General features: G+C 34.9%; 2 protein-coding genes across 2 annotated transcripts; one reads left to right on the top strand and one right to left on the bottom strand.

Annotated features, from left to right (window-relative positions):
• Positions 1 to 517: 517 nt before the first annotated feature.
• Positions 518 to 1689, top strand: LOC106139486 (protein HGH1 homolog). Its single transcript, XM_013340941.2, has one exon. It carries the CDS (start codon positions 590 to 592, stop codon positions 1670 to 1672), a length of 1083 nt encoding a protein of 360 aa, XP_013196395.1. The 5' UTR covers positions 518 to 589; the 3' UTR covers positions 1673 to 1689.
• Positions 1690 to 2051: 362 nt separating this feature from the next.
• On the bottom strand, positions 2052 to 11918 carry LOC106139487 (gametocyte-specific factor 1). Its single transcript, XM_013340942.2, has 4 exons — positions 11732 to 11918; positions 10596 to 10773; positions 7358 to 7489; positions 2052 to 6281 (listed from the first exon to the last, which is right to left on the bottom strand). The coding sequence occupies exons 2-4, from the start codon at positions 10767 to 10769 to the stop codon at positions 6144 to 6146; spliced, it is 444 nt and encodes a 147-aa protein (XP_013196396.1). The 5' UTR covers positions 10770 to 10773; positions 11732 to 11918; the 3' UTR covers positions 2052 to 6143.
• Positions 11919 to 11958: the final 40 nt, after the last annotated feature.

Genomic DNA, 11958 nt, shown 5'->3' with positions numbered 1-11958 from the left:
CAACAATAGATGGCGATGCGAGTATTTTTTCATAAGTATTAGTGTGTGGATATTACAATACAAGCAATACATACTAATGAACAACATTAATGCATATTTTATGCTCTACATAGCACAGTACTACATAACATAAGAAGCAGTAAACAAGAAACTTAATCTGTTCAACTCAAATATGTAGGCATTTTCTGGGCTCAAATAAAAATTATTTATAAAGGTAATTTGGCGTGCTAAGCACAGATATAGGTATATATATAAAAATATCGCGAGCCATTTTAAATTGGTTAAAATATTTAAATGTAAATTTAATTTTTTATATCATAAGCTGCGCTTTTTCGCTAGTTAAAGTCACAGATTAATTATAATGTTTAAAGGTTAAAGTTATGCAGATGAAATATTATTTATTAATACACAAACTTAATTCAGATGAAATAATATTAATTTTGGTTTACCTTCGTCTAGAAAAAAGAAGACTGACAATTCATATGACATTGACATCTTTCATTTTCATGCCAATGTGATATTTGGTTTTTTTCCAACAGGCTGTTCGACGGCATAGTTATTAATCTCGGAATTTTATTTTTGTAAAATTATGGCTAAAGATCCGCTTACAGAAATGTTGGAGTTCTTACAGCCGAACTCCCGTTTAGACTTAAAATATGTTTCACTTGATTACCTTCTCGGTTTATCAGGGAAAGAAGAAGGCATAAACACACTCCTTGAAAACGAACAGACTATTCAGTGCATTATTGAATTAATTGAAGATAAAAGCAACGAGATATCTAAAAACGCACTTGCAGTGTTAGTAAACTTAACGGCTCAACCAAAAGGCGCTTCAGAACTTCTAAAATACAAGCCGAAAATCCACAAGAATATAATAGAATTACTTATAGGTTATGTGCTGAATCCGGAAAAAAGATACGCTGATATTGCATGCATGATCTTAACAAACATAACCAGATCCGAAGAAGGCTTAGAAGTTTGCCTAGACACATTTATACCACAACTAAATGATTTATTAAATGCGTATGTTAACTTAGAATTCAATAAAAATTCAAATTTGCATTACCTATCGCCAATGTTCAGTAATTTAAGTCAAAGTGCACGTATAAGGAAATGGTTGTTAGAAGAAAATCCACACGTACCTTTAATAAAACTGTTACCGTTTTGTAATTTCGAGCAATCTGTAATACGAAGAGGTGGTGCTATAGGAACTGTAAGGAACTTATCATTTGATACAGAAAATCATGATTATTTACTTAGTTCAGAATTGGATTTACTCACTTACCTTTTACATCCGTTAATGGGGGATGAGGATTATGATGACGAAGAGATGGACAAACTTCCGATTGCGTTACAATATTTGCCGAAAGAAAAAAAACGTGATCCAGATATAGACATCCGTAAGATGATATTAGAGACATTAGTTAAATTTTGTACAAAAAGGGAGGGAAGGGAGATATTAAGAGAGAACGGAGTGTATTACATTCTTAGAGAATATCATAAATGGGAGAAAGATCCGCAAGCACTACTTGCTTGCGAGAACGTAGTTGACATTCTGATACAAAAAGAAGACGAGGTTGGTGCTGATGATTTGTCAACTGTAGAAGTACCTGATGATATGAAGGAGAAATTCGAGAAAATGGACCAAGATTATTTAAAAGCTGTTGAATAAATTGTTTTAAAACTATATTTCAAAGTATTTTGTTGTTCTAGCATTTATCACTGTTACTGTTACAACTTAGCTCAGATCATACATACATACATAAAATCACGCTTCTTTCCAGGAGGGGTAAGCAGAGACTACCTCTTTCCACTTGCCACGATCTCTACATACTTCTGCATATAGATCATAATCTATGCTTATTCACTTAATCGCCTTTTACAGCGTCCTTGGCAAACCAAAGTGGACCAAAGGCTCGTGCCTTCTGCTTATCAAATCATTTACATCCTATGTTAACCTAAAATCATTTTAAACCACTAACAAAATAAAAATACCAATTATCTTACAATAATGTAATATTTATTTACAATGATACAATGAACAACGAATTAACACACGGAAGATACCTTCTCGTGTTAATATCATAAAAAAATAAATGAATGAAATTCGATTTTTTTAAACATTAATTTTTGATTAACATTTTTACCAAATATCGCATAGTAGGTACAAATTTAATTTCCTTTTTCACAACAATTAAATCTATGCATTCTTTTCTTTTTTTTTTCTCATGTATGCAAAGATTTGAATCTCAATTCTATCATTAGGCCAAACAGCTAAACGTAAACTATTGGTAATTTCGAGACTGTTGGCTCTGTCTACCTCGCAAGGGATATAGACGTGATTATATGTATGCACACAAAGACGGAAAATTTATTTTATATTAATGGAGTTATTATTTTAACCCAGAAAGTTCGGTCCGGTTGGACAAGTCAGGTTTTTGCACAAAAAAAATTTGTTAGGAATCTTAACCTACATTGGATCATGCTGTTATATAAGCATAGCTGGGCATTAACTCGTTAATCCGTTAATCGTTAATTAACGAAGTTAACATTTTGATTAACGAATTAACTTTTAAGTTAACTTTTAAAAATGTTAACGGACACGTTAACTTCCGTTAATATGCAGTAGTCCGTTAATCGTTAATCTAATGCCTGCCTGAATGATGAACAGTGCCTACTTGCCGCGGCATTTCACCCAAAGTTCCGGTTGATATGGCTGGAAACGTATGACAGCAGTAGAGTGGATGCAGTAAGAAAGGGTATGGAAAAAAAGGTAGAAGATGCTTTAAGACAAGAAGCAGCGGAAAATTCGAAGGACAGAGATAGTTTAACTGGCGGAGGGAGCAATGCGAGTAACAACGATGATGACGAGGAGGAAGACTTTTTCAATAGGCTATTTTACACGATGTAAAAAAAAATATAAAAATGCACGTATCTTATAGATTTTGTAAAAAATAAAAGAAAAACATCGATCATTATTCATAAAAGTGCAATATGGATTTTATAATTCAATTTAAAAAATCCTCTTTTTTAATCTGTTCTTCAAAAGTCGAAAACGCTATCCGCCATGTTGGGTACTGACGTGACGTCATACTTTTAGTAAACAAATATCGAATCGAAAACATATTGATGATGTCAGGCTCTGTTTATTTTGAAATTTTAAAATTTCTATCACGTTTTTGTGTTTTTACTCTTTAATAATTTAATAGAATCATGGAAGACGGTTTTGTGAAAGCAGACAATATAAATCTACCGAGGATTAATACGTTGATGGTGGCGAAATTTTTTGCGTCCAATCCCGATTTCTGTTCTGCTGAATTAAGATTTTTCTGGTGTTTTTATACTTGTATTCTTGCATTCAGGAACAAGACACCAACAATATGTATTGTAATTCATTATTACAAAAATCTTTTTACTTTAGTCTTACGTAGAGCCGTATTGTTTACTAAAAGTATGACGTCACGAGTCAAAACAGCATGGCGGATGGCGTTTTCGCGCGAAAATACAAAATCATAAATAATAAATCGTTTTTAGAGCACTTTTCGGCTTCAAAAAATTTTAATAAAAATTCTATAGGTAAAATACAGTCTCAGGATTGATTTAAAACAGTTTTCAAAAAAGAGTGTAATAGCCTATTCTGTGACTCAGTCTATAGAAAAACCAAAGAGCTCCAACTCTTTAAAGAGTAAAGCGCAAAGTCTCGTTAAAATGTGGCTGGACATGAAATCAATAGACTCGTTCAACGATGCTGCATTCCTCGGGGAACAAATATTTATAAATCTATTTATTAAATACAATACTGCTATACCCTCAAGCGCTGCAGTTGAACGTCTGTTTTCCACGGGTAAAGACATTTTAACACCAAAACGAGCGTCGCTTTCAGACGAGAACTTCAACATGTTAATGTTCATGAAGGGGAATATGCACCTTATGCCCGACAATTAAATTACACATTTGAATTATACAAGTATTTTGTTTTATTCCTAACCTGTTAACTTCCAGAACCTAAACCAACAAGTTTTATAAGTTCACTAACGCAACGATATAAAAATGCAATTTTACACATATTAACGGATTAACGATTAACGTTAACTTGCGTTAATTCTTCCCAAATGTAACGCTTTAACGTTTAACGAAGCTAACTTTTTTTGTAGCGGATAAACGATTAACGAAGTTAACTATTTGATTAACGGTGCCCAGCTATGTATATAAGATCAATACATTCAAACTAATGTATGTATATTACACGAAGTAGAGTACATACTCGATACAAGGCGGCCAAATAAATTTATAAAATACGCACTGAATTTTCCGTGTATTTGATATAAACAGCTAATGACGGCGACATCGTACGAATTTCGGGTAACACCAAGGAACTTACACGTACAGTAGTTACTTCGACCTATCAGTCATAAAGTTTCTTCTTTCAGAAGATGTAAACTTATATCACAAGATATAGAGAAAAAGACTTAAAAAATATAGAATTTTGCCTGATGACTCGTCAACATACTTATGGTAACTTCACAAAATCTTACATACTTTCTTAAGTCTAAAAACAGCGGAAGACATACATATGTATGCAAACACCTATATGATGTTTGCATACACGTCTTTTGTCGCACTGTCTTGGGCATTACCTCGCCACACAAGTCCATATTTATGACAAGTTTTTTCAAACGTCTTAAAGTTAAAATTTTTGGAACTATCCTATCTGTATATTTAACATCCTTTGGACATAAACAACGCCTCATTTAGGACCAGCGATTTAATACGTAAGACCTAAGTCTGACCGACTGAACGACCGACGACTAGCGACTAGCTGTTACTAGACTGCACCTTATAATTACACACGTTCAATCAAGTCTGTCTGAGTCTGTCAGACTTGGGTCTTAGGAGTAATAATGGCATTATTTTGACAGAAATTGAGCACATTTTGGGGCTAATGTTTACGACTCCGTTATTTTCACATGTCAAAATCATATGGCATACATAGTTAAATAGTTCACTTTAGGCCAATTCAAATTAATAAGAAAACATTTCGAGCGTACAAATTGAGCATTTAGGTATATTCATTTGTGAATACAGATAACATACCTATTGGTGTTAAAATGTCAGTAAGACATACTACATTTCACCAAATATTAGTAAATTATTAATTTTTTGTGAAAAATTTATCGTGAAAAGAAAAATATTCCCAAAAAAAAAATTTGAAACCCAAAATTGAAAAAAAATTATCAAATTTAAGGCTAAAAATTGACCAATCATAATATTAAAATTTATAATAACTTTAACATTTATAAAATTATGAAAGTGAGTTATGAAAAACTTGCTAAGTACTATAGCTAGAAGGAAGACAATTAATAATTATACTTTTCATAAAGATATCATAAATTATAAGGTTAATTTATAATAACTCACGCTCTTTTAGACAAGTTTTCACTTCACAAAGGAAATCTTTTATAATTGTTTGCCGGTGTTGTGTCATTCTATAGCCCAAATTATGCCCTAAAAATGCGTTGCTCAAACGTTGGACTTAAACTTTCAACCCGTCACATTTCCCATAGTAATCGGAACAATGCAAGCCAATAGAAATGACACAGAACTTGAAACTATACAATCGCATCGCACACGGTCAACTGCACAGTTGCAAAGCTGTCAAATAAATATCATAATTCACAATATGAAAACTTCATGACGTCACAACTATTAGCGACGTCACATTCACCAGTAATTGCCACTTCTAAAGTTCAAGAACTTTTTCTGATTGAACTGGATCTTGGGCGTTTAGCTTTTTTAAATAGTTATTATAAAATATAGTATCTAAGTAAGGTAAGGTAGTAAGGTTGGCTGGAAGAGATCGGTTTGCTGATTTGTCAAAAACTATTAAAATATTTGATTAATAAAAATATATATATACGGATATATTTTTACTAATTAATTTATAATTAACATTCAGTTTATTCAAGTGGCCAGAAATTTCAATTACATCTTTTAATATGTCAAAAGGGAATCCAGAATTGATATGCAATATGTACAGTCACATACTACTAGTTGTGAAGTCACATACTTACACCAGTACTTGCCACTTCTACAGTCTCCTATTATTCCGAATTCTATGATTTTTCCTGACTATAACATAATATTTAGTTCTCAAGTGGTCGGAAATTTTTCACACCTTCCATACGCGCCTTTCTTCGTTCAGAGGGGGTAGCACCCTTTATTTTGGTGATGACATGGGACCCCTTTTTGGCCTGATTCGGATCATACGAAGTTGTCGCTTCCTATAAAAAAAAATTGTATACTTTACTAGAGATAGCGTACCGTAAAGGCATCGCGCTGTTAAAAATTTATACATATAAACATTCCTCTTGAATCACTCTATACATACATACATACATAAATTCACACCTCTTTCCCGGAGGGGTAGGCAGGGACTACCTCTTTCCACTTGCCACGATCTCTGCATACTTCCTCCGCTTCATCCACATTCATAACTCTCTTCATGCAAGCTCGGCGGTTTCGGGTACTCTTGACCTGACCCTTTACCAGGACGTCCTTAATTTAATCAAGATACGTTCGTCTAATAATAATAATTAATCACTCTATGTATTAAAAAAATATGCATCAAAATCCATTGTGTAGTTTTAAATAGGTATCTTTTAAGGGAAAAGGTAATTCTGATAGAGATTCTATCTAAGTAAACATACGCCCATACATAGAGACAGACGCGGGAAGCGACTTTACTTTATGCTATGTAGTGTAATGATAATGCTATATAATGCGTTTACCCGCGATAGAAATAATCTCAATACAAAAAATCTGATCCCTTAATACCCTCTTAGAGAAATTGTTTCAGCGGGCTCAAGTTGTGGTATTATTACAAATAAAAGAAAATATCCGTGAAAATAAAATATTCCCTGCATTTAAAAACAGGACCACTCCACCTATCTTTCTCATGGATGACGTAAAAGGCGACTAAGGGAAAGACTGACAAACTTGGGATTATTTTTGTAGGCCGCGTTCAACTGTATTGCTGCTTAATGATTGATTTGATATTTAAATAGTGACAAGTCGCTAGCACATCACCTAAACGAAGAATCCCAAAATTTATTAGCCTATCCCTTAGTCGCCTTTTACGACATCCATAGGAGTCAGACGGAGTGGTCCCAAGTATTCTCTTTTTTTTTATTGATGCCGTGAACCACACCGCACTGTATGTATGTATGTATGTCCGTATGTATGTATGAACGTTTGTATGTACGTATGTATGTATGTCTGTATGTATGTAGGTATGTAAGTACGTATGTATGTATGTATGTACGTATGTATGTGTGTCTGTATGTATGTAACAACTAACCTCGTCCCAGTTCTCCTCGCAGGGCACCACAGTTGGCGCCGCCGGCGCAGCAGCTGCCGGCTGGTAATAATCGTCCATTATGTACACCTCCCTGTCGAACATGAGGCGTTTCGGACAGACGGTCACGTGGAACTGGAAACATACAAACATTCACCTATACTAATATTATAAAGCTGAAGAGTTTGTTTGTTTGAACGCGCTAATCTCAGGAACTTCTGGTTCGAATTGAAAAATTATTTTTGCGTTGAATAGACCATTTATCGAGGAAGGCTTTAGGCTATATAACATAACGCTGCAACTTTTAGGAGCGAAGAAATAATGAAAAATGTGAAAAAAAACCGGGAAAGTGATTCGTCCTTGATCATAATGCGTGATGCAGTGGCGTAACTACAGGGTGGCAAGTCGGCGAAATGCCACGGGCCCCCAGCCGGAAGGGGCCCCCGGTCAGAGGAGAATCCCAACTCCGAACATTTCTTATTTATCATACATGTTTGTTTAGTAAAAAAAAGTTTTAGTCTTTGATTTATTTTTGTTACCTACTCAGTTTCCTACACAAGTTAAAAAAAATATTAAAAATTCAAAGCTTTTGTAAAAAAAGGGTCGTAACCCAGTTTTAGAACGGACCTATCCGATGAATTTGCCACGGGCCACGAATGGTATAGTTACGCCACTGCATACAATCATTCATTCATTCATATTTGACACGGTAATACGCTTGTCTGTGACACCGGAGGTCCCGGGTTCGAATCCCGGTCAGGGCGTGATGGGAAAAGAACTTTTTCTGATTGGCCTGGGTCTTGGATGTTTACCTATATAAGTATTAAGTATTTATTATAAAATATAGTATTGTTGAGTTGGTATCTCGTAACACAAGTCTCGAACTTACTACGAGGCTAACTCAATCTGTGTAATTTGTCCAGTTTATATTTATTTATATAGTCACGTCTACATCCCTTGCGGGCGGCGGACAGAGCCAACAATCTTGAAGAAACTGGTAGGCCACGTTCAGCTGCTCGGCTTTATGATAGAATTGAGATTCAAATAGTGACAGGTCGCTAGCCCATCGCCTATAAAAAGAATCCCAACTTTATAAGCCTATCCCTTAGTCGCCTCTTACGACGTCCATGGGAAATAAAATGGGGTGGTCCTATTCTTTATTTAATATTGGTGCCGGGAACCACACGGCACAAAGAAAAAACAAACAAACTGGAAAACAATTATATTTTTTTTAAGTTATAATTAAGGTACACTCAACCGCACATCAAGTTGGATGGATGAAAACCCTGGATGAAACTATATGACGCGGTCATTAAGGCTAATTTTAGAAGATACAAGAAGACTGTACAAAGTACATAGTCCTTCTTATTTTCGACATTCTAACCATAATATTATAATTGCGTAAGTTTATTTGTTTGTTTGTCGTCCCTTCACACGTATCTCCTACGCCGATGTCCTTGAAGTTTTGCGTATACCTATATAACTGTTTGTTTGTTTGTAAACTCTTTTTTGCGCATTAAAAGAAATGTGAATAAGTGCCGTGTGGTTCCCGGCACCAATACAAAAAATAATAGGACCACTCCATCTCTTTCTCATGGATGTCGTAAAAAGCGACTAAGGGATACGCTTACAAATTTGGGATTCTTTGTTAGGCGATGGGCTAGCAACCTGTCACTATATTTGAATCTCAATTCTAGGTATCATCGAGCCAAAAAGCCGAACGTGGCGTCCTATCAGTATTTTCAAGACAGTTGCCTTTGTCTACCCCTTGAAGGATACAGACGTGAGTGATATGTATGTATGTATTGGTAAATGAAATTAATAAAAACGGTAGTTATAAAATCATCATAAAAAATTGCATCGTTGCATCTTGACGCACAACATAGAACGCATAATAAATAAAAATATACAATCTAGATTATGACAGAGTGGGCAGCATTGCCTCCCCTTCACACGGCGCATCCCGACATAAATCAATACAGTTAGGTAACCTAGGTTACCGGATGCCCTAATTACAATTCCTGGAATCGTACGTCCTATATACCTCCTATATAGATTTTACGAAATGATGCCTGGGCGAGTGCCGTGCGGTTCCCGGCACTAATAAAGAATAGGACCACTTCATCTCTTACTCATACATACATATGGTCACGTCTATATCCCTTGCGGGGCAGACAGAGCCCCCAGTCTTGAAAAGACTGAATGGCCACGTTCAGCTATTTGGCTTAACGATAGAATTGAGATTCAACTAGTGACAGGTTGCTAGCCCATCGCCTAAAAATAATCCCAAGTTTGTAAGCCTATCCCTTAGTCGCCTTTTACGACATCCATGGGAAAGAGATGGAGTGACCTATTCTTTTTTACTCATGGATGTCGTAAAGGGCGACTAAGTGATATGCTTATGAACTAGGGATTCTTCTTTAAGGCGATGGGCTAGCAACCGTCACTATTTGAGTCTAAATTCCATTATTGAGCCAAACAGCTGTACGTGGCCTACGTACCAGTCTTTTCAAGACGGATAATGTAAAAGGCAACTAAGGGAAAGGCTAATGAACTTGTGCATACTCTTGTAGGCGATGTGCTAGCAACCTGTGATTTGAATTTCGAATTCTTTCATTAAAATCCATACAGGTGAATGTAGCCTTTGAGACTTTCCAACAATAAATGATAAAGATTTGATGAAAAACTGCATGTAGCTAAAATAAATATAAACATTACAAATCACACAGATTGAGTTAATCTCGAAGTATAATCGAAACTTGTGTTACTAGATACAAACTAAACGATACTATATTTCATAATGAATACTTACATAGATAAACATCCAAGACCCAGGCCAATTAGAAAATGTTATTTTCTTCGGCCGGGATTCGAGCCTGGAACCTTCAGTGTCAAAGACAAGCTCACTACCACTGCTCCACAGAGGCCGTCAGTTATATAACTAACTAGCTGTGCCCGCGACTCCGTCCACGTGGTATAGTTATTATGAGCATCATTGAAGCCCTCAAGGATGAATAATTTACCCCGTTTTTTTTACACATTTTCCATTATTTTTTCGCTCCTAACAGTTGCAGCGCGATGTTACTTAGCCTAAAGCCTTCCTTGATAAATGGTCTATTCAACGCAAAAAAAAGAATTCAATTCGCACCAGTAGTTCCTGATATTAACAATTGTTCAAACAAACAAACCCTTCAGCTTTATAATATTATAGTATAGAAGATAAATAATGAAAGTTACTCACATCCAATTCAACTTCGTTCACAACATGCGTGGAATCAAACGGGCACGACACTTTGTTGCAGTCGCGATGTTGTTTCCTACACTTCTGCAGGTGTATGTGCATACGATAATGCTCCACCTGGTGGGACATCTCGTACGGACAGGTGATCAGCTTGTGGGGGTTCGGTTCAGCCATGGCACTGCAAATCAAGTTTTTTATTATACATACATATGGTCATGTCTATATCCCTTGCGGGGAAGACAGAGCCAACAGTCTTGAAAAACTGAGAGGCCACATTCAACAGATTGCTAGCCAAATAAAACAGAAAATAAAAAATAAATTATTAATTGGAGCATAAGTATAAACTTAACAAGAAAATTAAAAAAAGGCATTATTTTTATTTTACACAGAGACTGAAGACACATTAACTGTTTGTATAAACACACATTCTGCCAAAAGAAAAAGTTTTGAACAAAAAATTCTGTCAACTTTTAATCTAATCCAAAAACCATTCATTTTGCATTTAGAATGAAGTAGCAGTCTTTAATGATATAATTTCAAACTGACTGTTAAATAATGCCAGTACTTGCCTACATGGATATTTAACTTAGTACATTCATACATATAAGCAAACATATAAATGAAAAATTCAGATTCTTATAAGAATTTTCAGATATGAGATAAGATTGTATTGTTATACTAAGAATGTACATAGGTGACTTAAGTCAAAAGCTACAGTAATTATTAGTACCTATATTATAGGTTACCCTTATAGTACCTATATAGGTATATATATAGTCTACTATTCTCCTAATTTATGTATTATTAAGAATTTAACTTTATTTTAATTAGATAGATATATTATAAGTATAGTTTAGAAATTGTAATAATGTACATTTTGTCAACTTTATTAAACAAAAATATTATTCATGTTTAAGAAAAATATGTATGTACATACCTATATGGAAGTGTTCTTTTTAATTCTATGCTATTAGTAAGTTTACCGGTAAGCTATTTCTTCAGATTTAACTTTTAGGTTCTCGTAGCTGTGGGTAGAAATATATTTAGATACCGCGAAAACGGCTAACGTTTAAACAAGAATTCACCAACGGAGGAAACAGATTTATCATAAAAAATTTCAAACAAATTTTACTTACGTTTCAGAGTAGGTCGGGATTTTTAGTCAGTTTGCAACAAATACTTTTCTTGAATTACAGATGCCAGGGACGTTTGCCGCAACTTAATCTCACTAAATATATAGGCAACTAAAACTACCTGTGGCGAAATCAAACTTTTGGGAACGCAACTCGAAATATCGTGCTCACGACCCGGCAGCGAGTGAGCGACGAGAGAACGAAAATCTGTCAACAGTCCACCAAAGGTG

Source organism: Amyelois transitella, chromosome 28 (assembly GCF_032362555.1).
Source record: "Amyelois transitella isolate CPQ chromosome 28, ilAmyTran1.1, whole genome shotgun sequence".
In the NCBI taxonomy this organism is placed as follows: Eukaryota; Metazoa; Arthropoda; class Insecta; order Lepidoptera; family Pyralidae; genus Amyelois; species Amyelois transitella.
Note: the sequence above shows the minus strand (reverse complement) of the source record. Positions and strands in the feature narration are given on the sequence as shown.

Coding starts and splice junctions, on each gene's coding strand:
- LOC106139486 (XM_013340941.2), top strand. CDS start 590: ATGGCTAAAGATCCGCTTACAGAAATGTTGGAGTTCTTACAGCCGAAC.
- LOC106139487 (XM_013340942.2), bottom strand. CDS start 10,769: ATGGCTGAACCGAACCCCCACAAGCTGATCACCTGTCCGTACGAGATG. Junction 7,490..10,595: donor TGAACGAAGTTGAATTGGAT/GTGAGTAACTTT, acceptor GTATGTTTCCAG/TTCCACGTGACCGTCTGTCC. Junction 6,282..7,357: donor GCGAGGAGAACTGGGACGAG/GTTAGTTGTTAC, acceptor TTTTTTTTATAG/GAAGCGACAACTTCGTATGA.